Source organism: Chelonia mydas, chromosome 1 (assembly GCF_015237465.2).
Source record: "Chelonia mydas isolate rCheMyd1 chromosome 1, rCheMyd1.pri.v2, whole genome shotgun sequence".
Taxonomy (NCBI): domain Eukaryota; kingdom Metazoa; phylum Chordata; order Testudines; family Cheloniidae; genus Chelonia; species Chelonia mydas.
In genome coordinates, this window is record NC_057849.1 from 106,224,362 (window position 1) to 106,251,176 (window position 26,815).

At 41.9% G+C, this 26,815-nt stretch overlaps 1 protein-coding gene across 1 annotated transcript in view; it reads right to left on the minus strand.

Moving 5' to 3' along the window:
* COL4A1 (collagen type IV alpha 1 chain) overlaps nucleotides 1–26,815 on the minus strand; it is a 209,256-nt gene that overhangs the window by 16,237 nt on the left and 166,204 nt on the right. Inside the window, exons 29-44 of the mRNA XM_037896797.2 lie at nucleotides 26,702–26,799; nucleotides 26,325–26,475; nucleotides 25,787–25,900; nucleotides 25,167–25,334; nucleotides 23,753–23,842; nucleotides 21,624–21,776; nucleotides 18,780–18,878; nucleotides 18,598–18,687; nucleotides 15,119–15,258; nucleotides 13,828–13,954; nucleotides 13,667–13,747; nucleotides 12,590–12,688; nucleotides 11,252–11,302; nucleotides 10,191–10,376; nucleotides 9,045–9,178; nucleotides 448–520 (exon numbers count right to left, since the gene is read on the minus strand). Coding sequence (XP_037752725.1) covers nucleotides 448–520; nucleotides 9,045–9,178; nucleotides 10,191–10,376; nucleotides 11,252–11,302; nucleotides 12,590–12,688; nucleotides 13,667–13,747; nucleotides 13,828–13,954; nucleotides 15,119–15,258; nucleotides 18,598–18,687; nucleotides 18,780–18,878; nucleotides 21,624–21,776; nucleotides 23,753–23,842; nucleotides 25,167–25,334; nucleotides 25,787–25,900; nucleotides 26,325–26,475; nucleotides 26,702–26,799 — 1,854 coding nt within the window. The remainder of the gene's footprint in view (nucleotides 1–447; nucleotides 521–9,044; nucleotides 9,179–10,190; nucleotides 10,377–11,251; nucleotides 11,303–12,589; nucleotides 12,689–13,666; nucleotides 13,748–13,827; nucleotides 13,955–15,118; nucleotides 15,259–18,597; nucleotides 18,688–18,779; nucleotides 18,879–21,623; nucleotides 21,777–23,752; nucleotides 23,843–25,166; nucleotides 25,335–25,786; nucleotides 25,901–26,324; nucleotides 26,476–26,701; nucleotides 26,800–26,815) is intronic.

Genomic DNA, 26,815 nt, shown 5'->3' on the forward strand with positions numbered 1-26,815 from the left:
CATTTTAAATGTATTGACAGCTGCATTCTTTCTTACACTTAAAATGTTAATAAACATAACAATGATAGTGGAAGTGATAGAAAAGGTTTGTCTACTTGTAAGCAGCCTCAAGTTTAGCACCTGTCACACCACATCTCAAAGAAAACCCTGACTATTCTTAGGACATACAGACATTGATTTTTCATTCTTCTTCAAAAGCAAACATGAATTGTACAATCTACAGAACAAGGAAAGGAAAAAATTACTGAGAAATTAATGTTATCCTTGTTCTGGCTTCTGAAGTAGCTTCAAAGTTAAGGCTACGGTATTTGTGGGATGCTAGATTAACATTCTTTGAATATTTTCTTTTGATAAAGGAGGCGGGGAAAGCACAATCTCCCTCTACCTTACATGAAGTTAGAGAACAATAATTTTGTAACTATACACAAATTACATATTTCTCCTCACCTTGAAACCCGGGAACTCCTGGAGGTCCCATATCACCCTTTTGACCAATACCTCCTGGTAAACCAGCACTACCCTGTGTAAAAAGAAGACAGACATGAGTTATCCTGTATTGCTATGATACACCTCTCAAATAATCGTGGGATTTTGGAAAGCTGTAAAAAACACTCAGGTCGGTAATTTCTAAAATCAAAGATAAGCCGTTCAATCCAAAGATGGTCCTCCTCTAATGTTACGTTGCTCAAATGAGAAGGCTTTGTTCAGAAACAAAGGCTTGTGGTAAGCAGGCAGAACAGCCTGTGTGTTGATCTGTGCTATGCTATGCTTTATCTTGCGAACACACTGGGACAAAATAAGGTGGCTCAATAAAAGTTTAACGAATCAAATGGCCTTGAGCCTTGGGAAATGACACCATGAAAAAAGCATTAGAAGGGGGACAAGTATCACTAAATAGAACACTCACTCAGAGTATCCTAGACTCAGGGGGCTGGCCTCAGGTGACCCCAATGGGAAGATAGGATATTTCAGGTCACAGAAAGGATTAGTACATATATGGAATGAGATGAAAGTTACTCAGTAGCCTCAAGTTCCCTTGCAGGGAACTTGGTCTTTTCAGCAGTGCTGAACTGGTCTAGGAGCGAAGAAGTTTAACACACAAGGCCTGATTTTCCTTTCACTTATGCTGCTGTAAATGAACTACTCCAGTGAAACTGGTTATACCAGTTTTACAATAGTCTAAGACCATGTGTACACTACAAACTTTGGTCAATGCAAGTTACGTTAGCATACAGCTGCCAAAGTTAGTGTATCGCTCATGCTCGTGCACACTTGACTGCTTACATTGGTGCTGCACGTACTCACCAGGAATATTTGTGTCAATACAAAGTATGGTGCATTATGAGTAGGTATCCCAGTGTGCCATGTGCTGCCATCTGGCACGTTGCCTTCTGGGAAGTTTTTGCAATGTGTTGTGGTGTATAAATAACTCACCTAGGGATCTCTGGGAGCTAGGGGTCAAGTTCCTAGCATGCAACTTTCTTCATATCCCATAATGCCATCCATATCCCATAATTATGTGGGTTTTTTTTTTTAAATAAGATCTCACAAGCCACACAGCACAGTTTGGTGTCTGCTATCTCTGACAGAAGCATGGATCTCCACACCTCTGTACCATTCTCATGAGTGTTGCAAATACAAGCCGCATGATTCTCTGGTACTATCAGAGCTGCAAGAACTATAGCAACAGGAGACATGACAATTTCTCTGAGGACAGGTTGTTGAGGGACATAGTGAAAAACAAGGTTGTTGGTGGTATTCATGGAGCAACTGCCAACGGTGGAGTGCGGCTTCTGGGCTGGAGAAATGAGCACTGACTGGTGGGATTGCATCATAATGCAGATTTGGGACATCAAGCAGTGGCTGCAGAACTTTCGGACGTGCAAAGCCACATTGCCGGATTTGTGTTCCGAGCTCACACCATTCCTCCAGCACACAGACACCAGAATGAGAGCGAGAGTGTTGACAGTTGAGAAGTGAGTGGCGATCAAAACTCTGGAAGCTTACATTTCTGGATTGCTCCCAGTCCGTGGGAAATCATTTTGGAGCTGGCAAATCCACAGTGGAGGCTATTGTCATGCAAGTGTGTAGGGCCATTCATTGTCTTCTGTTATGCAGACCTGTGATTCTTGGAAATGGGCAGGACATAGTAGATGGATTTGCAGCAATCAGGTTCCCAAATTGTGGTGAGGTGATAGATGGCATGCATATCCCTATTTTGGCACCAGCCCACCTTGCCACAGAGTACATCAACAGAAAGGGCGACTTATCTATGGTCATGCAAGCATTGGTGGATCACTGGGGATGCTTCGCCAACAACACTGAAGGCTGGTCAGGGAAGGTGCATGACACTCGCGTCTTTCAGAACACAGGACTGTAAGAAAGCTGCAAGCAGGGACATTCTTTCCTGACCCTCGGATTGCCATTGGTGATGTTGAAATGCCAATAGTGATTCTGGAAGACCCAGCCTAAGTCTTGCTCCCCTGGCTTATGAAACTGTGCCCTGTCCACCTTGACAGCACTAGGGAAAGATTCAGCTACCAGCTCAGCAGGTGAAAAATGACAGATGAAGGTGCGTTTGGTAGATTGGATCTCACTGAGAAAAACAGCCTGATGGTTGTAGCTGCCTGTTGTCTGCTGCATTATCTATGTGAGGCAAAGGGGGGTGGGGGTAGTTGCCACAGTGGTAGAGGAGATGTCTGCTGACTCTGAACAGCCAAACACCAGGGCCATTACAAGACCCCAGCATGGAGCTATGTGATTACAGGAGGCTTTGAAAGAGCATTTCCATGGTCAGGCACAGTAATGTGCTGTGCTTGACTATGCTCTGGCCCTGAAGGTTTGTGAGCTGTTAGGAATTGTGCTTTGTGTACATTTATACATAGAACTCTTTTTGTCTTATAATGAACCTATGAATTATTCTGTTTTGCTGCACATTTATAACTATTACACTCTTTCACTGAAACTATGAATTATGTGGTGCTTGTTGTACATTCACACCTATGACTGGGTGCTTCCTTGAACCTATGACCTCTGGGGTGCTGTACACTTACAAGTACTAGGAGCTTTGCATCCTGCCATACATTCTGCAGTATGTGGGGTGAACTATAACAATGAATTTATTTTCAAAATATAGACTTGCTTCCACTGACAAAAGCCGTGAAATGAAACAATGTGAAGAAAAAGGGACAATACAAACTTCCAACATAAATTAACTGAACGCAACTTTAAATTTAGAAAGGCAGCAAGCAGTTCTGTCCGTTTCAGTGCACAAATGTAGTCCATTTTGGATACATACACCAACTGTGCCTTTCATAGGTCATGGATGTGAAGATGTGGTTGTCCTTACTGTCCCCTGGCATGGAGTGGTAGGGCTAGGGATGAGATCCATGGTTCTAAGAGGATTTTTGAGGGGCGCAGGAAGCTGCCACCATGGACTTCTCCATGGACTGTTCTCCAAGGATGGCAAGTTTGTGATTGTTGGTCAGTTAGGGTCAGCAGCATTTGTGTTAGCTGCCTGAGAAGCCTCATTATGTCCTGGTGCATCTCTCTTTTTCCTGAAGGGATTCTTGGATTTTTCTCCATGTTCTCCTGTCCTCTCTATCCCTCTCCATGCCATCTGCCATGTTGGCCCACCAGACCCTTTGTTCACAGTCCAGTGCAGCACTGGTTTGCAGGATCTCACAGAACATATCATCCCTCATCCTCTTCTTTCTCCTCTTCAGTAGGATCAGGCATTCCCCAGGTGTGGAGGGTCACTCCTCAAGGCTGCAACAGTAGCAGCTCCAGATAAAATGGAAATATGTATAATTGTACGTACAGTCACAATGGAAAGTGAAAGATAAGCTTCAAAACTCCCTTCCCTCGTTCCCATAAAAATCTGTAATAAGACATACTTATTGCTACTTCAGCTGTGGCGTGCCCCTGCACAGCACTGCTCTCCTGCCCCAGCCACGGTGAGTATTGCCCGCGAGGGGCCAGGTGGGGGAAAGGAGGAGGGTATTAACATTTTCAGTTGCATAAAACAATATGGTCCCTATTTCAGTGGGTACAAGTACAGGGCAACGGCACTGAGTACTGGCACTATTTTTCACAGGTGGTGGTGATTTTAGCTGATATCTCACTCCTGAGTGTCACAGCGGCACAGAGAACACAGCCTTTGCGGGCATCCCAAAGCCACCCAGGACCGCATGACACTAGCCTGCTTACTACAATGGTGCCTGCCAAAATCATTGTTGAGCGGTGTGGAAAAGTGTTCTACCGCTGAAGAAGAAATAAGATGGACATCCCTAGAAACCTTCGGGAGAGAACTGCAGAGTAACTCTATGAAAGTTTCATCAAGATCTCTCAGGAGGACACAAGGGACATTCCTCGGTACATCAACAAACTGCTCTGCAGGGCCTCCAATGCCTAATCCTACAGGGGAATGAAAAGAAGATAACAAATCTACCTCCGTTTGTTGTACTGCTACCTCTTCTCAGATAAGTAAAACAATGAAAAGTCGATGCATGTCTTTAGTAACTTGGGATGGGCCAGGCGCCATCTTTACATTTAAACATGAAAAGGGAAAATGCATGCACTCACTTTCCCAAGGTTCCATCTCTTGCACTGTGCTCGCCCATGCCTGGCTCGTGGGACTGACTAGGCTGCAGCAGAGTCTCTACAGGTCCTGGCTCATGGCATAGCCAAATTGCCCCGCCCCACCACATCTCCCTTCCTCCACCTCACTGTCCATGCCAGAGGGCTACATCTCAGGCTCCACTTCGGCATCCACAGTGGTCTGCGAGGTGCGGGTGGGGTTACTGCCAAGTACGGCATGCAGCTTGTCATAAAATGGCAGGTCTGTAGCTCAGCATCAGATTGACTGTTGGCCTCCTGGGCCTTGTGGTATGCCAGCCACAGTCCCTTTGCTTTCCCGCGGCTGATCCCTGTAGTACCCCTTCGTCTGCATCCCCTTCTCATAGATGTCCATGTTTCTATGGCTGCTCCATAGCTGTGCCTCAACCGTCTCTTCTCCCCACAAGTGATCCGATACCTCCTGTCTGCTCCAGGCAGGAGTATGTCTTGAGCATGTAGCTGGCACAGTCGGTTGGTTAGCTGCACACAACAAGGGAGCGCTTCTAGGTGTGCTCACCAAGCCCAGCCATCAGGGAAAGGCATTTCAAAAATACACAGTATTTTAAAGGGACAGGGGAGGGGCTTCTGGTCTTCGTGACCCCTGGGCAGTGGAGTTCAACATTTGTGACTAGAGCTGTCAGTGTGAGGCACTGTGTGATAACTGTTGGAGGACTGTTAGGATTGACATAGGTCACGCAATGTCTACACTTGAACTGTGTCAACCACAGTACTTTGACTACAGCTCAATGCCATTCGGGGAGGTGGTTTTACTGCATCACCATAACAGGGTGCTTATGTCAGCAGGAGACAAATTTGAGTGTAGATACGTGAAAAATAGGTTGATGCAAGGCAACTTACGTTGACCTAACTTTGTAGTGTAGACTAGGCCTGTGCTAGAGGAAAATCAAGGCCACATACTGTAAGACTCACACAAGGCATCGTAAACTCACTAGTTACCCAATGGAATTTATTGACAGCATCCTTCAGTGTATTACAACAGAAACACTTCAAAACCAGACTCCAGCGAGAGACTGTTGAATTGGAATTCATTTGCAAATTGGATACAATTAACTTAGGCTTGAATAGAGACTGGGAGTGGCTAAGTCATTATGCAAGGTAACCTATTTCCCCTTGTTTTTTCCTACACCCTCCCCGCCCCCTCCCCCCGTTCCTCAGACATTCTTGTTAAACCCTGGATTTGTGCTGGAAATGGCCCACCTTGATTATCATACACATTGTAAGGAGAGTGATCACTTTAGATAAGCTATTACCAGCAGGAGAGTGGGGTGGGGGGAGAGAAAACCTTTTGTAGTGGTAAACACCCATTTTTTCATGGTTTGTATGTATAAAAGCATCTTCTGTATTTTCCACAGTATGCATCCGATGAAGTGAGCTGTAGCTCACGAAAGCTTATGCTCAAATAAATTGGTTAGTCTCTAACGTTCTAGTTTCTGTTTCAATTGATCCAGAATAAGCATCTAAGCATATCTTAGAGATTCCCACAACAAATTGCTAACACAAGTCCTAAACACTACAGTCGTCATGAGCCATTATTATAATATAACATTTGCATAAAGCTCTATAGGTATGCAGAGAAAATACAGATGTAGATCCAGAGCCAAAAAGGTATTTAGGCACCTAAATCCCTTTGGAATTAATGGAAATTAGGCACCTCAATACCTTTGAGGATCAGGGCCATAGTCCTTGCACTAAGAAATGTACAAAATAGTTAGAGATACCATGGCGGGTACACAGGGAGAAATTACATCAGAAAGGGGAAGGGAGGTATTCACAAAATAAAGTGATGTGGTTACTTGTAGTCAAAAAGCACATGGCACATCAATTATTTTCTTTTAAAAGGTGCACGCCTGTGCATAAGCTGAGCATTGCACTGCCCGATTACCTGACTGGGCCTGAGCAGCACCAAGAATGAAGGTCAGAATCATGAGGCAATGGGTCTCAGGCTACATCCCCCAAACAAACTGTATGCTTGTGCTCCCCACCTGACTCCCACAATTGGAGCTGGTTGGGAATTTTCCATCAGAATGATTTTTCAAAAGAAAATGCAGTTTCTGCAAAATCAACAGGAAAATTTTGATTTTGCCGAAGTTTTTCAATTTGCTGTCAGAAAAACCAAAATGAAATATGTTGCTTTGAGTTGGTTCCACCTGAAAGGAAATATTTCAGTTTGTTGCACTGACCTGAAATGTTTCGTTTTGAGTCAATTCAACTTTAAATTGCATTTCCCTATGATGGTACATTGGTCATGGTAATTGTAGTTCATATGACATTCTCTCCTAGAAGTTGCCTCCCTGGCTGGACTATATCTCCCAGGATGCAACACAGTTTCCCCTATGACCTAGCATCATGGTGCATCACAGAAGTCATATGGCTGTCGGTGCTTCATGGGAGATGCAGTCTGGCCTGGGAGACTGGTCCATAAGGGAGAATAGGGACATCGGATACTTGAACCACAACTCCCTTGAGGCAATGCAACATAATAGGAAGATGCAGTTTAATGTTTAACTGACTCGAAATGAAATGTTTCGGGTCAGTTAAATAAAACCAGAATGAAACATTTTGATTTGGGAATGTTGAAATGTTATGTTTTAATTGAAAATGACTGGAACTTCATTTTGTGAAAAATTTCAATTCTTTGTCCTGATTTGGAAACACATCATTTGTTGAAATATCAGAATTTTCTGTGGGACAGAAATTCTGATTTTCACTCAGTTCTGCTTATAAGCACTCTGGACACTTAGCAAAGAGAATGCACATTTGAATCTTGCTATCAATGCTTGTTGAAAACATCTGTCTCTCAGAGTTATTAATGGCATGCAGCTACTCCGAACGTGGAAAGCTGGTGACCAACAAGGATCTAGCTTAAAAAATTCAAGACATGGGTGTAAGCGTCACTGTAGAAGCAGCCCCTTGGAGACAGAAGAACATCCAGTGTGGCTTTACATTATGAAGAATCTGTTCCTCTGAGTCCACTGTTGGAATCCTGCTTCCCACACTAGGATCTTAATGACCCCTTTCCTGAGTCCCTCTTCATCCTGTACAATGAGTGTGATGGTGCCATGCCTACTCTCTTACCCTGCTTTTATTCACATATTTTTATTATATTTTAGTTTAATTTCCTGCTAGAAGAAAGAATGACCTACAACCTGAAGAGAACTGTGCTTCAAGAAATGAGGAGGCAGAAATACTGAGAGGAAGGGTATAGAACAGGGGTCTCAAACATGCGGCCCGTGGAGTTATTTCCTGCAGCCCGCCATAGGCGCTGACTCCACCAGCAGCCAAGCTCCCCTCCCCACCTTTTCCCTCCTGAGCGCACTGCATCCCCGCTCCTCTGCCTATCTCCCAGCATTTCCTGCTGCCAAACAGCTGTTTGGCAGCACTTACGGCTTTCCAGGAGGGAGGGGGGAGGAGTGGGAACACGGCACGCTCAGGGGAGGAGGCAGAGAAGAGGTGGAGCAGGGGCGGGGATTTGGAGAAGGGGTTGGAATAGGGGCAGGGAAGGGATGGGAAGAGGTGGGGCAGGGGCAGGGCTGCATATTTGAGACCCCTGTGACTGTTAGTTAGGGACACTGGGCACCATCCTCCATTGCCCAGGGGTCTCTCTGTAAGGAGTGCTGGGCACCCAGGGGTCTTGCCCCCATTGCCCAGGGGTCTCTCTGTTAGGGGTGCTGGGAACCCAGGGGGTTCCCCTGCCCATCACCCAGGAGTCTCTCTGTTAGGAGTGCTGGGCACCCAGAAGTCCCCCCCCACCCCCATCGCCCAGAATTCTCTCCATTGGGACACTGGACAGTGTCTGTGACGAAGTGGAAATTTTCTGTAATTTTTTTTATAATTCCTAGGTGAGCCTCAGTTTCCCTCTCAACTTTGTGCTGTGACTGGGGTGTGTCTGGGGTGTGACTGGGGGGGAGGGGTGGAAAGGGTTACACAGTGCAGGAGAGAGTCAGCGCCTATGGCGGGCCACAGGAAATAACTCCGCGGGCCACGTGTTTGAGACCCCTGGTGTAGATCATCATCAGTGTTACTGACCACATAAGTTACAGGTGTTTATATTTTATTGAAACCCCTCTTCTCATTACAGTTTTAAAAAAGTTAAAAGATTTACTTTTAATAGCACACTATATTACTCTTTATTTTTTTCATTTTTGACTATACTTTTGTATCGTTGTACGAAAAGGTTTCACTGGTAAGGCCCTTGGGCCTCATGTGGCCCCCGTGGTGATTTGAGTTTGAGATACCTGCTCTGCACAGTCAGCAAAGAGTCTGAAAGCATTCTGGATATAAAGTATTATTGGTTTGAAAAAGAAATATGTATGATTAATACATCCATTAACTGGAAGAACTAAAATGACCACTATGTGCTACTGAGTTACACTGGAGAAATCACTAAGGTAGTTAAAGTAACTTACAGGAATGCCTTGGAATCCCAGATCACCTTTGATTCCAAGTCTTCCAGGTGTTCCAGGCCAACCCGTGTTTCCTTTTTCTCCTTTGGCTCCTTCAAGGCCTGGAGATCCTGGTGGTCCCTCTGGACCTGGTAGACCTAAAATGGAGGGGTGGGGAAAAGTTTCTTGGCAAATTTGTTTTCTATAAGACATCAGTATTTGGATTAGGACCAGATGGCTCAAGTTAAAGGTGGGCAAGATCAAAGTAAAGCTGGCAAGGAGCAGGAATGCTTTAATAGCTAGCTAGGACATGGACCTACTTATCCAATGGGTCAGGTTCCAGCTCAAATAGTTTCAGAGCTTCAGGGTCCTGCTGAGCTCACCACTGCTACTGGAGAAGCAGGCTGATAAAGGATCAAGAAATACCTTATTTCTCCTTAGGCTATATGAAGCTAGGAGTCTTCACATTTTCTCTGGACAAGGATCTGCAATAGTGATCCACATATTAAACTTCTCCAAACTGAATTACTGTAATTCATTTAATCTGGGGCAGAAAAAGAAGCAATGCAGAGGCTTCTGCTCATACAGAACTTGGCAACCTACAGTGCTATGAGCTATTCACTCCTGTGCTCCACAATCTCCATTGGCTTCTAATCCACTTCCATTGCCAACTCAAGGCCTTCGCCCCAATTTTCAAATACATCAACAGGCTGGGATCCAGCAGCATCAGCTATGGTATGTCCATCTATGGCTTGACAAGACAACTGCGCTCTCTGGTACAAAGCCACTAATATAACCCTGGATGAAGCACATCGGAGTTGCAGATAAAGTGCTCTGGGTCAAGGGGATTCATGGATGGAATGAGCTAAGAGGAGAGATTAAACTACCCCAAAGGCAGATCACTTTTAGGATACACTGCAAAACTGTCCATTGGGAGAATGCTTTTCCAGGACAACTAGGAAGATTTTATTTTGTATTAAAAAAAAATCTATAAAAAGGTAAGAAACATAATAAAGACTTTAATACAAAGCAATATGAAATTATATTATTAATAGAAAGGAGATATCACTAATATCCTTAGTGAAGACTAGTAATAAAAATAAATAATAAACTCATATCATCACCATAAACATTAGATAGTTTACAGTTCATAGATTTTTAATCACTTACCTGAAAGTCCAGGTTGACCTGGGGGTCCTCTGTCTCCTTTAGGACCTTCCATTGCTCTCCCTGGTAATCCGGGAATGCCCTGTTGGCCTGGAAGACCTTGCGGACCAACAAATCCTGCTTCTCCTTTTGAACCAGGAATCCCCGGGCTTCCTGGGGATCCTGGAAAACCCACATCACCTTTTGCACCTAAGATTTAAAACAGCCCCCAAAGTAGTTAGACAAAGGATGATAATAAATTGAAACATTTTGCATTATTATGGGCTGATAACCTTTATTTCTATATTGATCTTCTTTTAGACATTTGGATTACAATGAAATTCTTTCTGGAAATTTCATTATTCTCTACCAGATCTTCATGAATCAGGTAAAAGAAATGGTCAGTTTAACTGAAGGGTCTGCCTAGCTAAATTGTTTGTGGCTTATTGCTCACCCACTTCCACCACCTTCATCCCCTGCACTCACACCTAACTCTTCTTATGAGCTAAATCCTAAAGTCCTTAATCAGCCAAAATTCCACTTGTGTCTTCACAGTGGAAGTTTTACTTGGGTAAGGACAACAGGGTTTAGTTCAGAAGAAGAGGATAGATTTACCAAGATCGACATTTAAAACATATGAATTTTTTCCCAAATTTGTATAAACAGGTAATTTAAAGCTTATTTTAGAACTTTCATTGCTCACTCAATGTATTTTATTGGCTGGTGAAAATATGTACAATAAAATGTTAAAGAAAGGAAAAATAGCTAGACTTTGATTTTTACAAAATTAGTATGGAAACAGAAGGACTTCAAATTCAAAAGCACTGTACACAATACAAATATAGGAGTTATTTGCATTATCTCACCACAACACAGCTTGCAGTAAATTCCACACTAAGAATATTTACCTATTTAGGGCATATCTAATTCATGTCCAAGATGCTGCTACTGTAATCGAAATTGGTAATTGACATTTCAGAGTTTTTGCTTCCAGATTTAAACAGTGGAGCACATAAAAGAATGCAGTTGCAAATGTGTTTGAACTACAGAATTAAGTTTTTAAAACTTTGTTTATTTTATATTACCTTTATCTCCCTTTGCACCAGGAAATCCTGGAAGCCCTCTACCTGGAATACCTACAAGTAACGGCAGCAAAAATGAGACAAGACAATCGTTACATTTAATACATAATTAATATCTATTAAAACAACAGACACCGGCACTTGAAAATGAACAGTTTATGCACAAGTTTTTCTGGGGAGGGACTGTCTTTCAGTTATGTATTTATACTGTGTCTAGCACAATGGGGCCCTATCTGTGAATGAGGCCCCTAAGTGCCACCACCGTACCAATAAAGAAGAAAGGATGAGCCAGCGCCCAATATTTCACAGCAAATTTGTTATGGGAAAAGATTTCCTAAACAGCAAATCTTTAAAATACTGCCAGATTTTGCAACAGTTTTTCCTTCAAGCTAACACTGATGCACAATGCAACTAACTAAAGGCACTCATCTCCCTCAAAGCTGGTTCAGGACTCCATAGTGCTACATGAACTAAGTGAAGATTAATTTAGTGTGAGGGCTAACTAATGCTGTTTACTTTAGGTATAATTTGTTGATGATGGTTGATGCACGGTGCTCAGTCTTTTTTTTTTTTTTGCATGTTCCTTTTTAAGTCATAAAGAGCCAAATTGTGAGGTCCTTATTCAGGCAAACCCCTTTTGACTTTATTGAAATTTTGAGTAAGGATCTCAAGATTTGGTCCAAACTGCACTAACAGTACACATGGTTCTTTCCCCTCCAATTTATACCTTTTCAGGAATGATCATGTGAAGAATATAATATTCTGTTGGATTTAAATATCCATGCCAACTTTAGGAGTCTGATGCTGCAGTCCTTGTCAATGTATGTCAATGGGAGTTAAGAGGAGATATTCTTGATTCTGATGAAAAAAGGTGTTTTTCCCACTGAAATTTTTAAAATTTTTTTTTCTGTTTCGTATAAACGAAATGTTGTTTACATATTTTTGTTTTAAAAACCAAAATGACATTTTATGTCTATTTGAAGTAAAAGTTTTCATTACAAATCAGTTCAAAACTTCTGTCATAAAAAACCAACAATTTTTTTTACTGAAATATTTCAAAGATTATTGTTGCAAATTTCTCAGGGGGGAAATGTCAGTATTCAGACCAGACCTACCAATTTCCTAAGAAACTTTCTGTCCAAATTACCAGCTTTATAGTAGTTTGCAAGGCATTATACAAACGTCATTATATAATCCTCCCAGTGTAAGTACCTAAAAACTACATGGTCCTCCATCTTATTTGACTGTGCAATCAGACACTTCCTGTGCATTTCTGTAATAAATATCTGACATATATGTACATTTTAATACAAAAGAAAGGTAACATGGCATGATGCTTACCTGGGTCACCCTTTGGTCCAGGCGAACCTGGTATTCCATCATAACCTTGTTCACCTTTCTGTCCAGGGACACCAGAGGGACCTTCAGAACCAGGTTCACCTGAAAAATCATTCATTGCCATTTTATAATCCAGCCATCAGATTTTTACACATCTTTCTCTCAATGGAAACGCAGGTTATGATGCTGCTCCCATTGAAGTAAAATGGCAGTTATTCATTATAGACTTGATTCTGTTCTCACTTTACATAGGTTTTACATTGGCAGAACTCCACTGCCTTCACTGTTGTTACTCCTGAATTACACCTGTATGAGAGAAGAATCGGTCCTTTTAGTTCAGGGATCGGCAACCTTTGGCACACATCAGGGGAAATCCGCTGGAGGGCCAGGATGGTTTGTTTACCTACAGCGTCCGCAGATTTGGCCGATCACAGCTCCCACTGGCCGCAGTTCACCGCTCCAGGCCAATGGGGGCTGCAGGAAGCAGCGCAGTCCGAGGGATGTGCCAAAGGTTGCCGATCCCTGTTTTAGTTTCTTATAGTAATAGTTGTGAACCCAGCTAAGACTAAAGTATAAGAAAAGCTTGAGTCTTCTCCCTCAGTATCACCCATTGAATATGAGGTGCTTATGTCCTGCAGAGAGAGAACTGGGCCATGAGAATTCATACAATCACCCTATATAGCCTGACTCTCCACTTTGACTTTAGCATACTAGTTTTACCCCAGTGACATTACACCAGTGTAACATAGTGGAGATCAGGCCCTAAAGGTCAATGTGAGGGATTTCAAATGTAATTGGTAACAATAAAAAAGATGATGGTAGCAACAAATGGAACTGAAGAAAAAATGTCCTACAAACAGCTTTAAAGAACCAGTCCCCCCACATCTTAAAATGATTGGTTTTGTCTTGCAATGCCCCTCCACCCTCCAACTCCAAAGTTTTCACTTGTAAAATGAACAAATGTGACCAGGAATCTTTGAGACAAAATAAATACAGAAGCCCACAATACTATTCAGTCATTTTTTAAAGTAGAAAGCACACTTGAAACAGTGCTTTTTAAAAATGAAGTGGATTCTTTACCTGCTTCTCCTTTTAAACCTGGAATACCACCCAAGCCAGAGAGTCCTTTTTCACCCTTTTCTCCGTGGCTACCTGGGCTGCCTAAAGAAAGCAAGAGGATTTGATTCACTGACTGTACATTTAAGCTTGTTAGTTTTACATTAAATGTTTTTAGGACTTGCCTGGATATCCTGCAATGCCAGGTAATCCTTTGGGACCTGGATGACCAGGCATTCCTGGAATTCCTGTGCTACCCTTTTCACCTTTTTCACCAGGGAAGCCTGGAACACCTGACCTTCCTTGTTCTCCCTATGGGGGAAAAAAGCAAACAATAAAAGCCACACATTTAAGATGTGGTAAAATGGCAAAGCATGTTCTGCAATATTACATAATGTCCCCCCATTGTATCAACCATCGTATTAAAGAATTTCATCCTCCTTATTTATGATTAAATTCAGTGAAGCCTGTAGGCTCACAAACACACAATTATCTGAATTCATTCTACTTATGTAGTGCACAGATGACTAGAAGCCTTCTTATATGCTTCATTGGGGGCCTTTTATCATTTTTTTTTCCAGTGATAAAGATTGCAGTTTTCTGCAAGTTACCCACATAACTTATATATTGCACATGCATTTAGTCACCTTCAAAGTCCAGATTATCAAAATTCTTTATTTGCTATTAAATACACAGGGTTTAATTTTATAATTTTCACTTCAAAGTTCAAAGGTTACTCTAAATTTTTCCCTTCAAAAAGTCTGGTGAACCAACATCAGAACCCCTTTCAGAATATGTGGAGTGTGAATTAAGTCTATCTATGGCATGTATATTGTGCCCATTACTATTTATCTGAACAGCTCACAATCTTTTAATGTATTTAACCTCCTCAAATGCCTGTAAGGAAGGGAAATCAGGATATGTTTTAGTATAGTGTGTTGTGCACCTTCTTAGTCGGCTTTTAAGAGTTAATTTCTTTCATTTTCAGGGATGTAAATTATTTTATTTTATGGAGATAGAATAAATTAACACTGCCGCAAAATTCGGTACCATTGTGCCATGGAGTATATGAGACGCTCCATACACACACACACACACGCCCGCCCATCATCATCCTCTCCTGTTTCCAATGCCAACGTCGGGGAGGGTTGACTTCTGTTGGTTTCTTTGCCTTTGGAACCTAGACTGCCAGCCACCTCAAGTCTAGACTCATTTTATAGATGGGGAACTGAGACACAGAGAAGTTAGTGACTTGCCCAAGGTCATACAGGAAGTCCATAGTAGAACAGGGACTTGAACCCAGGACTCCCATGTTCCTAACCACCAGGCCTCTCTTACACACACACACACACATGAAGTTTCCACTCAGATATTAAAATAAACAAAATATAAATTTAACAGAATATCTTATGAACAAATGAATCTTTTGAGGTACTTATTAGAAATGAGACAATTCATTTTTGAGATTGTAAATACCTTCTCACCCGGAGCACCTGGAATGCCAATCCCTGGAACACCCGACTCTCCTTTGTCTCCTTTTTCACCTTGTAATCCAGGGTATCCTGGCATACCTTGTGAGCCTGGCACACCTGGCACACCTTTTTCTCCAGGTGTTCCTAACAATAAAATAAAAAGTATATTAAATCTGTGGCACCCTAGCAATAAAGACAAAAATCTGTTATTGAGATGTTACCTTGAAACGACTGTGAATGTTAGAACTAGAAAACAAGTGAATTGCTGTACTATCTAGTAAATAGAGATAAACAAGAACCTAGCCATCTAAGAAAGTGAATTGTTTTTGGTACTTCCCCTGTTTTATTATATATATATGTTCAGAAGTGAGCCTATGATTTAGCCATGCACACAACCAAATGCAAAAAAAATTCAGGTTTCCATAAAGAGCAACTGACATATACAATTTGTAATATACTCACCTGATCAATGGAACCAGAATGATTTCCAGGTTACCTACCATGTCTAGTAGCAACTTAGTGATGCACCTTTTCTTTCTCTTGCTCATTGATCTCAAAGGCCAGTTTTGACTAACAATTAAAATTAATCTAAATAATGTATGAGAATAGAAGTTGGATGACAAATTAGCCAGCCTTGATCTTACTAATTTTTTGGCCTCCAATCTTTTTTATTTGATTTCTCAAATATGTTAGGTATAAACTAACAAATAGCCAATTTTCACTGAGATAGGGTTCCCTGTTAAGATGCATTCCTCCCATTCCTCTATTTTAAAAAAAAATAGAGACTGTCACTAGGACACCACATTTCTATCACAGTTGGATGCATTCCAACTTTATGACAAAATCTATAAGATACATACATAACATTTTCAAAACTGGCTGCCTGAATTGTATGTGCAAATCCTACCTGTGATCCTGAAACAAGTAATTGTGCTGATGTGTTTGTCCTCATACACAGATCTGAAATTTGAATGCAGAATTTGGGAACCCATTTTAAGAGATTTGTTTTAATATTATTGTAGGAGTGAAAACCAAAGGCATGGAGACCAGATTTTCAGCTGGTGGCATAGCTCCATAGAAGTCAGTGAAGCTACACTGATCTATGCCAGCTTAGATCCTCAGTTGAATTCAATGGACCTACACTGACAGATATCAGCTAAGAATCTGGTCCTAAATATTTTGCCCAGTGGTTTGGTAAATCTCTACTGTTATATAAAGGAACGATCTAAAACTGGGTGGACTCAAAATTCAACCTACATTTCCTGCGTACGAGTTAGCCCTACCTAAATCTGGTTAAATGTGACCACTGAAATAGCTAACCTTGCTCTTTATTTTAACTGTCATGTCATTTTCTGGATACACTTTCTGGATAAACTGTCTTTTTCAAATTTAGCTTTTTTTAAAATATACAGTTTGTTTTGAATCAGATAAAAAGTTCAGAGATTTAGGAGAAAAAGAATTGGAATTATTTATCCCTTTCACTTCCTCAAGCTATAATTAGGCTTGGAAGGATTAGATTTTTCTTGGAAAATATTGATAAATGTAGATTTCACCAAACACACTGAAACAGACAAAAAATATTTCTACCAGTAATAATTGAAATTTACAGATGCTGCTTCAGAAATTATTAGAGTTCAATTTACAGATATTTACTTTGTATATTTTGACTATGATGTTGACAATTTGTGTTTTAACAATTATAAAGCTTTCAATTTTTGAATCTCAATGTTAATTGTCATTAAATAATTATTGTCTGACCCCCTCCAACTATCTGAACCCGCAGAATTTCCCACAACTGTGAAAATTTAAATGGATAAAAAAAAACCTAAAAAAAAAAAGCTTAAAAATAAACATCTATATTATCTGTCAAAATGATCAAAAAATAAAAATCAAATTCTGCCAACCGTTGCTATAATGTACAAAATAGATAACATGTTTATGCCTGCATGCCCTTTTAGCTTTGTCAACAAATACAGGAAAATACCACTTTTAAGTATGATTACAGACTGTTTTGACCTGAAGATATTACAGATTTTACAAGGCAGGTTCCCCACTCCCCATTTGAAAAATAAGTGACGGTGGTGCTCAAGAAAGGTGTCCCAGTTGGCAGAGCTGAAAAATAAGCTTCTGTATTTAATAATAGAACAGTTACAACACAGGCAGAAGCAGTGCAACATCCTATCTGCAACCGTACAACATCATACCACCATCTTCTGAAAGAGCCACCTCTAGAGGTGAAAGGTGGTTCAAGTTTTCATGTCCCTTGGGTCCTTGGTCTCTCTGTTCAGACGGCCAACAGTAGTGCAGACTATGATCTACTTATCCACTAAAATCTGAACTGAGACAACCAACTCTTTTCACACAGGACACTGAATGAATGTCAGATGGCAACTTCTTTTGGGCCTTGTGGCAACACCTAAGGTATATGTAGCCACACATCACAGTGAAAAGCAGGCTGCACCCACACAGCGTAGGTGTGTAGTTACATGTGGCAGTGAAAGACTTTGGCAGCAGGGAAAGACTCCAGCAGCAGGGAGCTGCCAGAGTCTTTCCCGGCTGCTTCATTCATGCCAGAACTTTTCCCTACTACCAGAGTCTTTCCCTGTGCCGGAGAAAGGCTCTGGCAGTTCCCTGTGGCGGGAAAAGGCTCCAGCACTGGGGAGCTGCTGGAGCCTTTCTCCACTGCAGGAGTCTTTCACTGCAATGAGGAAAGGCTTCAGCATGGGACAGTACCCTGCTAAAAATAGCAGTGTAGGTGGGGTAGGCACTGCTTCAGCGTGTAGAGAGCTGTGTAGGGTACATGCATATCCTAAGCGGTGCCTCACCATCTACACTGCTATTTATACCCGCGTGAGAGGGGCATGCAAAGTATGTACTCTACACTCCATCATAAGCATAGACATAGCCTTGGTCACTACTGACTTGGGCCATATTTAAACCAGTGGCGAAACGACAGCATCCTCTCTGTTATCCAATCTATGCAAATAACATAGTTTAACAAGAAAATCTTCTTTGGCTGAGCACTAACAATAAATTATTTTTAACTTCAGGGTTTCAAGGGTCAGAATGTGGCCAGACACAGGAGCACAAGGGGCAATATGTTCCCTACACCATGTGGAGCCTTTCCACATGTCGATTCCTGGCAGAGGGGGAGAATAGGAGCAGTGTGCCACAGTGCTGAGTAATCAGTGAGTAGAGCCTGGACTGTCCCACCACTCCAAACTGCTCGCCAGCAGAGCTGAGGCAGCATGAGGTGGGATGTAACCTGCAACCAGCTGAGGGAAGTTATTCCCCTCTGAAGTAAGGAGGTCACAATTCCTTCCTGGGCATCTCTCCTGGGGTGACACAGCTATTGGTTAAAGGCTCAATCTATCCCTAAATATTTTAAGATCTGTGTTTCCTTCACTATTTTGACCAGCCACTCTTGACACATATCTTTGTGAATGTGATATCTCAACAAGCTAAGTTCACACCATGTGGTACCTGGCAAACCCATTTCTCCAATTGACCCTTTTTGTCCTCGAAATCCTGGGTCACCTGGGTATCCTGGAGGGCCTTGATCACCTTTTCGTCCTACGAACAATGAAAAGTATTACAAGTTCCATTAGTTAACAAGGATTACAAAAGTCTGTGCTAGTTATATTTATTAAAAGCTGCAAACATACCTGGAAGTCCCGGGAAGCCACGTTCACCATCCTTCCCTGGCATTCCTGGTACACCATAATCCCCTGTTTTCCCCTTTTCTCCTATTGTTCCTTCTTGTCCTGGATACCAAAAAAAACCCCAAAACTAATTTTCAATTCTTTCATTACTTTTACTCTCACATGTAAAGTAATAGGCAACTTCTGCATTGTGAGAATCTTCCTAGTTGTCGCTTCTCTCTAATAAACAAGGAAATGGATGAATTCAAACTTCAGATGTAGTGCAGTAACATTGTAAAAGTTATCTAGCACACCAGCCACACCGGCTACTTATATGTAACCAAAATCAACTTTGTTGTTGGTGCACACAATCACAGTATTGGGTTTCTTTTGTAACACATGTGGCAAGGTATATCTTGAAAAAAAGCATGAAAAGAAACATAATACATTCAGAATGGATAAATGTATTTGAGACATCTAGTAGAAAGCTAGTATCCTATTATTAATTATGTTAATGTGTAATGAGACACTAGACAGTGTCAGGTTGCAACGTGAATGACTGAGATGACTATTTTGCTGTCTAAGCAGGTAACTGAGGGGTCTGTCTGTGAACAAGAGGCTGCTTGAGTGACCTCAGTGTTGGCTCAAATGTGAAACCCCTGCTATCTTGAGTTACCTAACTTTAGACCTTTGTCTAAGAGCCCCCTTATGCTATTGTCCATACATAAGTGGGGTGCCTCTGCTTCTAAGTGATGGCCACTATCCTGTGCACCATTCTCTTTGCAAGACACAAAATGAAAACAGTTCCAAAGGAACTGACAATCTTAGAGAGAAACGGAGAAGACAGCACATACAGAGAAACCCAGAGGAAAGGCGGCAAAGAGTCTTGTGGTACCTTATAGACTAACAGATGTATTGGAGCATAAGCTTTCACATATTTATACCTGCCTCTGGAAATTTCCACTACATGCATCCGACGCAGTGGGTATTCACCCACGAAAGCTCATGCTCCAATACGTCTGTTAGCCTATAAGGTGCCACAGGACTCTTTGACGCTTTTATAGATCTAGACTAACACGGCTACCCCTCTGATACCAGAGGAAAGGGTCACCCTGAATTAGATATTTTTACCTTTATATTTTGTTAGTTGATTCACTTCTTGTTAGTATCGTACAATAAATTAGTCTTAATGAGGAATCTGGGTGCTGGAGAGTAGCTACTGAAATTTTTAAAACAAGCAGCTTTGTTGAAAAATGGCTTTTGTTTGAAATTGAATTTTTTCAATGAACATTGTTGAAAGATTTCATTATTAAAAGAAAAATGGTGCCTTCTACGCAACTGAAAAGGTTAATGAAAAGGTCACTGAAAGTTTTAATTTACCAAAAAATGGATTAGTGTTAAAACCAAAAATGTCAATAATCATTTTGATAATAATTTTTATAAAAAAATAAACAAAAATGAAAAAGATGCATAAAAAACCAGCAAAAAATTGGGTCTGTTTCAAAACCTTCGAAAGGAAAACAACTTTGAGGTTTCAATATTTTTCAAGAACAAAGGTTTTAATTTTCTGATCAGCTATTGCCGTTAATATAGACACACTTAAAATGTTTCTTTTGTTGTGAGAGATTCTGCTGGTTCAAGAGATACTTTTTTCTCTTAAAGATGTGTTTAAAATGAGAAAAATGATTGGTAGAACCACTGTTTTCCTGCAAACCAGCTGAACTTTTAAATTTGCCACTGTATACCAGAATGACACCTTTCCCTAGGGAGTGTTGAACAAACTTGGAGATAGATGTTTAGTTGACTATGTGAATGTGACGTAGAGTGGCCTCGCAATGGTACTGCAGGGGTTAACCCTTCCCTCCTTGCAGAGGAGGCCACACCCCGGAAGCTCTGCTGGGCATGCTCCAACTGGAGAACAGGTATAAAAGCCTGCAGAGCTGCTCAGTTGGGGCTGACCCCTGGAGGGGAAGGAGGTGCACCACTGGCTCCTGAGGAGAGACTGCCTATGCTTCCGGATCCAGTGGCCAGCCAAGCTGGGATGCACCCTGAAGCCCAGACGGTGGATGCTATGGGAGGAGAGCAGACTGGAGGACCCCCTGAAGTGGAGAACCCGGCGGTTCTGGTAAGAAGTGCCCCAGGGGAACTCTAGAGACAAATCGTGTTGGAGTTGCAAGGATGCTTGGACTGTTGCGGGTGAATCCCTGCTGAGCTGGGGCAAGGGAAACCCCACCACTAGCCGGACCCAGAGGAGATGGTGCGCCTGGGACCCCCTACTAACTCCCCTGACATGTGGGGCAAGTTATATGGACTCTGGCTGTTGGGCCACACTGCCCTGCAACTCGGGGAAGTGATATGGCCTCTGGTGGTTGGGCCACACTGCCATGAAACTTGGGGCATATTGTATGGACTCTGGCCATTGGGCCATGCTACCCTGAGACTCGGGGTGAGTAATATGGACTCTGGCCATTGGGCCACACTGCTCGGAAACTTGGGACATATTATATGGACTCGGGCCGTTGGGCCATGCTGCCCTGAGACATGGGCGAGTTATAAGGATTCAGGTCGTTAGGGCCCACTACCCCGAGCAAGGGACGAGTGCGGGGAGACCGGCCATTAAGCCACATCAGGACACGCTTACAGGGGCGGGTGTGGGAACTTGAGTGGTGAGGTACCAACACCCCACCCACCCCTGCCACAAAGGGGTGCTGCGGTGCCAGACCTGTCACAGTGAAGCTCCTAGATTTTGATTTTTGAAAGCTGGCTTTCTAAAACCAAGATGTAACAGAGGACAAATACTAAGCATCACCTTTAATATATAAATAGATAAAGATTGGTACTTATCCAAATGTAAAGATTAAAGGTTACCTTTTTCTCCTGGGTCTCCCTTTTGGCCTTTCATATTTTCCATGTCTGTTATCTTTATGGTTCCTGGTTCTCCTGGTAGACCTACTTCACCTTTACTCCCTTTGAAACCAGGATCACCTCGTGGCCCTGATGTACCCGGAAAACCTGGAGTACCTGCAGTGAGAGAATACCAGAATACCACAGTAATGTATGATGTGTGACAGATATGTACAAAACAAAGTAATTACTAATTCAAACTGTGAGCTAAGTGTACCAAGGTCAGAAGAGCCTGATTTACCTCCACAAGGACAGGATGGGGCATTTTTTTACTCCATGTTCCCATGTGTTGCATGGGAGGTTGAGTTCTGCCAACCAGAAAGCTGCTTTAATTTATGACCAGGGCTCCACAGCAGCCCTGCCTAAGGAAGTGGCCCAGGAGGATATTTAAATCACTGCACCTTTCAGGTGGTATGGCCCTCCCACTTTTTCACCTACCTTGTCCCTGCAGAATGGGGTTGGGGTTGGAAGGAAGCTTCTGGTATTGTCATTCCCTATCCTACCTCCTCCATCAGATACAATGTGCCCAATTTTCAAATGGGGGCACCTTATAGTAATACCCCCATGACAAAGTCTTATAGAATTTAATAACAATCTTTCTACAGTTCTTTTTTTTAAACCCACCTAGGCAAATTTAATGATAGAATCCTATGGGATGGCTAGAAGAACCTATAGGAGGGATTTAACTCTCCTTTAATTTCCATATTTTTTGGAGTAATTTCTATTGAATCCTCCCTGATCTGGCTGGTCCTTAACCTGCTCTTGCATGGAAAAAACCTCTGGCTTAGTGCATCCTATTCTTGGTGTCCAGCTTTGCTAACAAGGCCACTCAAATCAAAACAACATATACTTCAGTCCACACCTACTCCCCAGACGTGGCTATTTCCAAGGCCTTGTCTTCAGTAGGAAAATAAAAGATGTATTTTAACATGTTAAAATCGTAGTGTAGCCAAGACAGTTGCATTTTTAATGTGTTACCTAGTCATGGTAAACCATAGTGGTGGAGTCTGTTTTATCTTGACCTGTTAACACATGTCAAAAATACACTTATTTTATGAGTGTGGTCATGCCCTGGGGTTCCTTCTTTAGGAATTCTCAGCCCCAACCTCTGGTTCCCACCTGCCTTTTATCAAGGGTGGAGTTAATGAGCCTTGTCTTCAACAGTGAGTCAGCAGGAACCAATCAGCAGCTCCCTGCAGGGTTCTAACACCTGCTAACAGGTTGGGGGTAAAACCAGACTCCAGCCACTTTTTACAAACTTCTATAAAACCTATTCATTTATTGTGGAGTTTTACATAAAAGTATATGGCATCTACCCCATAAATACATGCTCAGACTGATGCATATTCATGCTGAGGTGCCAATTTAAGTATTTTGGGACAGGAATGGCCTATTAAGGTTGAAACTGAGCTTAATAAATGTGTCTGATGCATTTAGAATCCGTGCTCTCAGTGCAGGGGCAATGGAGTCTTCCTAAAAGTGGGGGAGAGGGTGTACAAGGGCCCACCCCCTGTGTGGCCCACCACTGCCCCATCTCTTCTCCCTGTGGACCCCCCCCCCCCAGTGAAGCTGGAGCCTGGCCAGGGAGCCTGGGTCCCTCCACTGCCTGGGGTGGGGGGCCGAGATCAGCCCCCAGCCTTTGTCCTTGCCCCCCAGACTCCCCACAGCTGCCTGTGCAGCTCTTACCCCGACCTGGCTCCAGCTTCTGGCCTGGTTGTGGGGCAGGGCTTGGGGGGAAGAGGAAGGGCAGGGGACCAGGCCCCGGGTGAAAAGGAGACAGGCCAGGCCTGTCAACTTTCAAAAAGTGGGACAGCCAATGCTCCTTGCCCGCCCCAGTTCTGGTGCCCCTGGCTCAGTGTCTTTTGCTCTAATGACTATACCTTATCTTAGATAAAAGTTTTAAACTTGCATTAACTTTGTAAATATGCTAAGCAGGAACTCAATCTAACATGCAGATCCTGACTCCAATATTCTGTCCTCCTGGAACATCCAAACCCATAGTGGATTTTTTAAATGACTTCAGATTCACATTCTCATCGGAGGCAATCTCTCAATGATTTCTTGCTAGATCTTCATTTGTCAAAAATTCCTACCTTTTTCACCCTGTAATCCTGGATTTCCTAGTGGCCCGGGAGAACCTGGGATTCCAGGGGTTCCCATAACTCCCATTTCTCCTTTGATGCCTGAAACCAAAGCAAAATAATATTTAATAGAAATGTAATTGACTAAAATAAGTAACAGAAATTGAATGACTTACTGCCTGTATTACATTAGGAACTGAACTCTTGGGGGAGAAAAAAAAGAGAAATCAAATGGGATGAACTAACTTAAAAAACAAATTATTAAACAATTGTATAGTCTTATATAATCTATATTGTCTCAACTTTATATTCCATTACCTATTGTGTTTGTCACCCTTTATCTTAATACATATGTACAAAAATTAATTTGTACTGTCAGTGATTAATATAATCATTAATAAAAAAAGTAAGTAATATGTCTAGTAAACAATATGTTCCTTATGTCTCAGAAAACAAAACGTAATTATCCAAATATAATCTCTTAACAAATGTCATTTTTTATATATATAAATACATATACATATATATGTATTACAGAATAATTTGGTCAAGAAATACAGTTGGATATTTTTAAAATTATTAGCACAGGATTCCCACAATCTTTTATTGTATTTTATTTTCAAACTTATGACTGGTCCCACTTGAAATATTTAAATCCCGTCCATCCCACCCAAAATAAGCTAACCGAGAACTATGGGCTCTGTCCTGTCAGTTTGTTTGCCAGGTGTGTTTTATATATAATATCATATACATAGCAAGCCCAGTTGGCTGTTAAAATAGTTTGTAGTGAGGCAGTTAAATTAGTAACCACATCTCAGAACCAAACTGATAGAGAAAGAAACAGGAAAAAAAATAGATGAAAAGTAGAGAATCAAGATTAATCCAAAATAGAGACAATTCCTTAAAATTCCAAAGTAATGAGATGGAGGGTCAGATGCTAATCTCAGCTGCAGTTACAATACAATTGCTCCGGGTTAATACTTGTTTTATTGAGATCAAACATTGCCTAAACATCAGGGATGAGTCTGACAGAATAACAGCAGTATCTTTTGTTTTTTAAAGCTGGATCCTTAGCCACAATTTAAGGCTTGACCTTGAAAGCTATCTAGCTCTGATCTACCAGAACACTTAAGGAGATGCTTAGAGTTAAGCATGTGCTTAAGTGTTTTGCTGGATCAGAGCCTGAGTATTCAGCATCTTCCGGGATCAAACCCTAACTGCAATGATAGGCATACAACTAAGTGGCATAATGACACACAATTGCACACAACTATGATTTAATAAAAAAGATAGATACTGTTTGCTGCACAGACTATTCTTAATTTGTTTTGCTTAATTAAAAAAAGAGATCATTAATTTACTATTGGTATTTGAAACAGTCAAAAAAAACCCAAATGATTAATTTTCTGAAAGCAAAAATGCATACCTGGAAAGCCTGAAAGTCCACCTTTTCCTTGTTGACCAGGTACGCCAGGTAAACCTACCAGACCTGGTAGCCCACTCTGACCAGGGCTACCCTTATCTCCTTTTGGTCCTGGCATATCTAGTCCTGGGAGACCTGGGTAGCCCCTCTCTCCCTTTGTTCCAGGAAGTCCTACAGGGAAAAAAACCCAACTCTTAATAGAGCACATATGACTTTATTAATTAGATTACAGTATAAAGTACAAATATGTTCTGTAAATTGTGCATCTTGCAGAAAACCAAGCACATTTCTTTATTAGTAGAGGAAAACAAAGTGAAAAAATCCTCATAATCTAAGTGCTTTTGCAATCTTATCCATTTCTATTTTTAATCTGCAACATCAGCTGGTATGTGCAGCCTGCAGAGATTTAGTGAGGAAGCTGTGCATCAACCATCCGTTTTAGGTCACAGAGATGAAGCCTGATGACGTTCTCGTTTTCTAAAGATTCTTATCCACGGAGTTTACACTTTTAAAAGGCTGGAAAATATTATAAAAGCGGCCTACCACTTTCCCCCATATTAATGCTCACAAGATCCATAAAATTGATTCCAGATATAAATGAAAAAGGAAGAATTTTGTATCACCTGTTGGTCCCTGTGGCCCTGGTTCTCCTGCAGGTCCAGGGGGCCCCAGAGGGCCTATTCCTGGCACACCTGGGGCACCTTGTGAACCTGGTAATCCAGCTGAACCTGGGTCACCTACAGGGAAAAATAAAGCATAAGTCAATTATTTTGCCATATTACTTTTTTAGCTTGCTTTGTGCAGATAGTAGACCGGCACTTTGAGTGACATTCACACACCACTCTCTCCTCCTCCTTCTCCTCCCCCCCCCCCACCCCCCGGTGCAAAGGGCCGGTAGAAGGCATCGTTTAAGTCATTAGTGTTGACTCCATGGCTGTTCCAAAAGCAATGGGGAGAGGAAGGCCTGCACAGCCAGGTGGGCAGGAAGGAGGCAGAGAGGGAAGGGAAATGGATATTATATCTGGAAGTTTAAGTGGTGCACAGGTCTTTTGCTGGCTTTCTGCCTATGTGTGAATTTCAACCATTAAGATTTATTTTTAAAGTGTAAAAAAAAAAAAAAAATGTTACTAATGCTGAGCTGTAATGGATTTTTTTAATTACCTTGGATTCCTGGCTGACCAGGTACACCTGGAAATCCTTGCTCTCCTCGTAAGCCAGGCAAACCAGCATTTCCTTTTTCTCCAGGGAAGCCTGCTGGACCCTGTAGCCCTGGTAATCCTTTAGGACCTGGGAGGCCCACTCCAGGGTCACCCTTAAGGTGCAAATAATATACATTAGGAGTCAATATACAATAAATTAAGTGTTCTAAATTAAGCAATTCGGAGGCAGAACATCATACCGGTCTTCTCTGTACATATGCTAAGTTACTCCAGATGAGGAGTTGGCCTGCTATATTTTTCTTAGTACCAGCAACAGCTCTGTATTGTTGATCATACAAATAGTAATTGAAAACAACAACGTAAACTGCAAACACTCACTTTTTGACCAGGTAAACCCGGTGTGCCTGGTAAACCATCAAAGCCAGGACGCCCTTGAGCCCCTGGCTGACCTGTTGTGCCAGGCTGACCTGGGAAACCTACAAAACAAACACA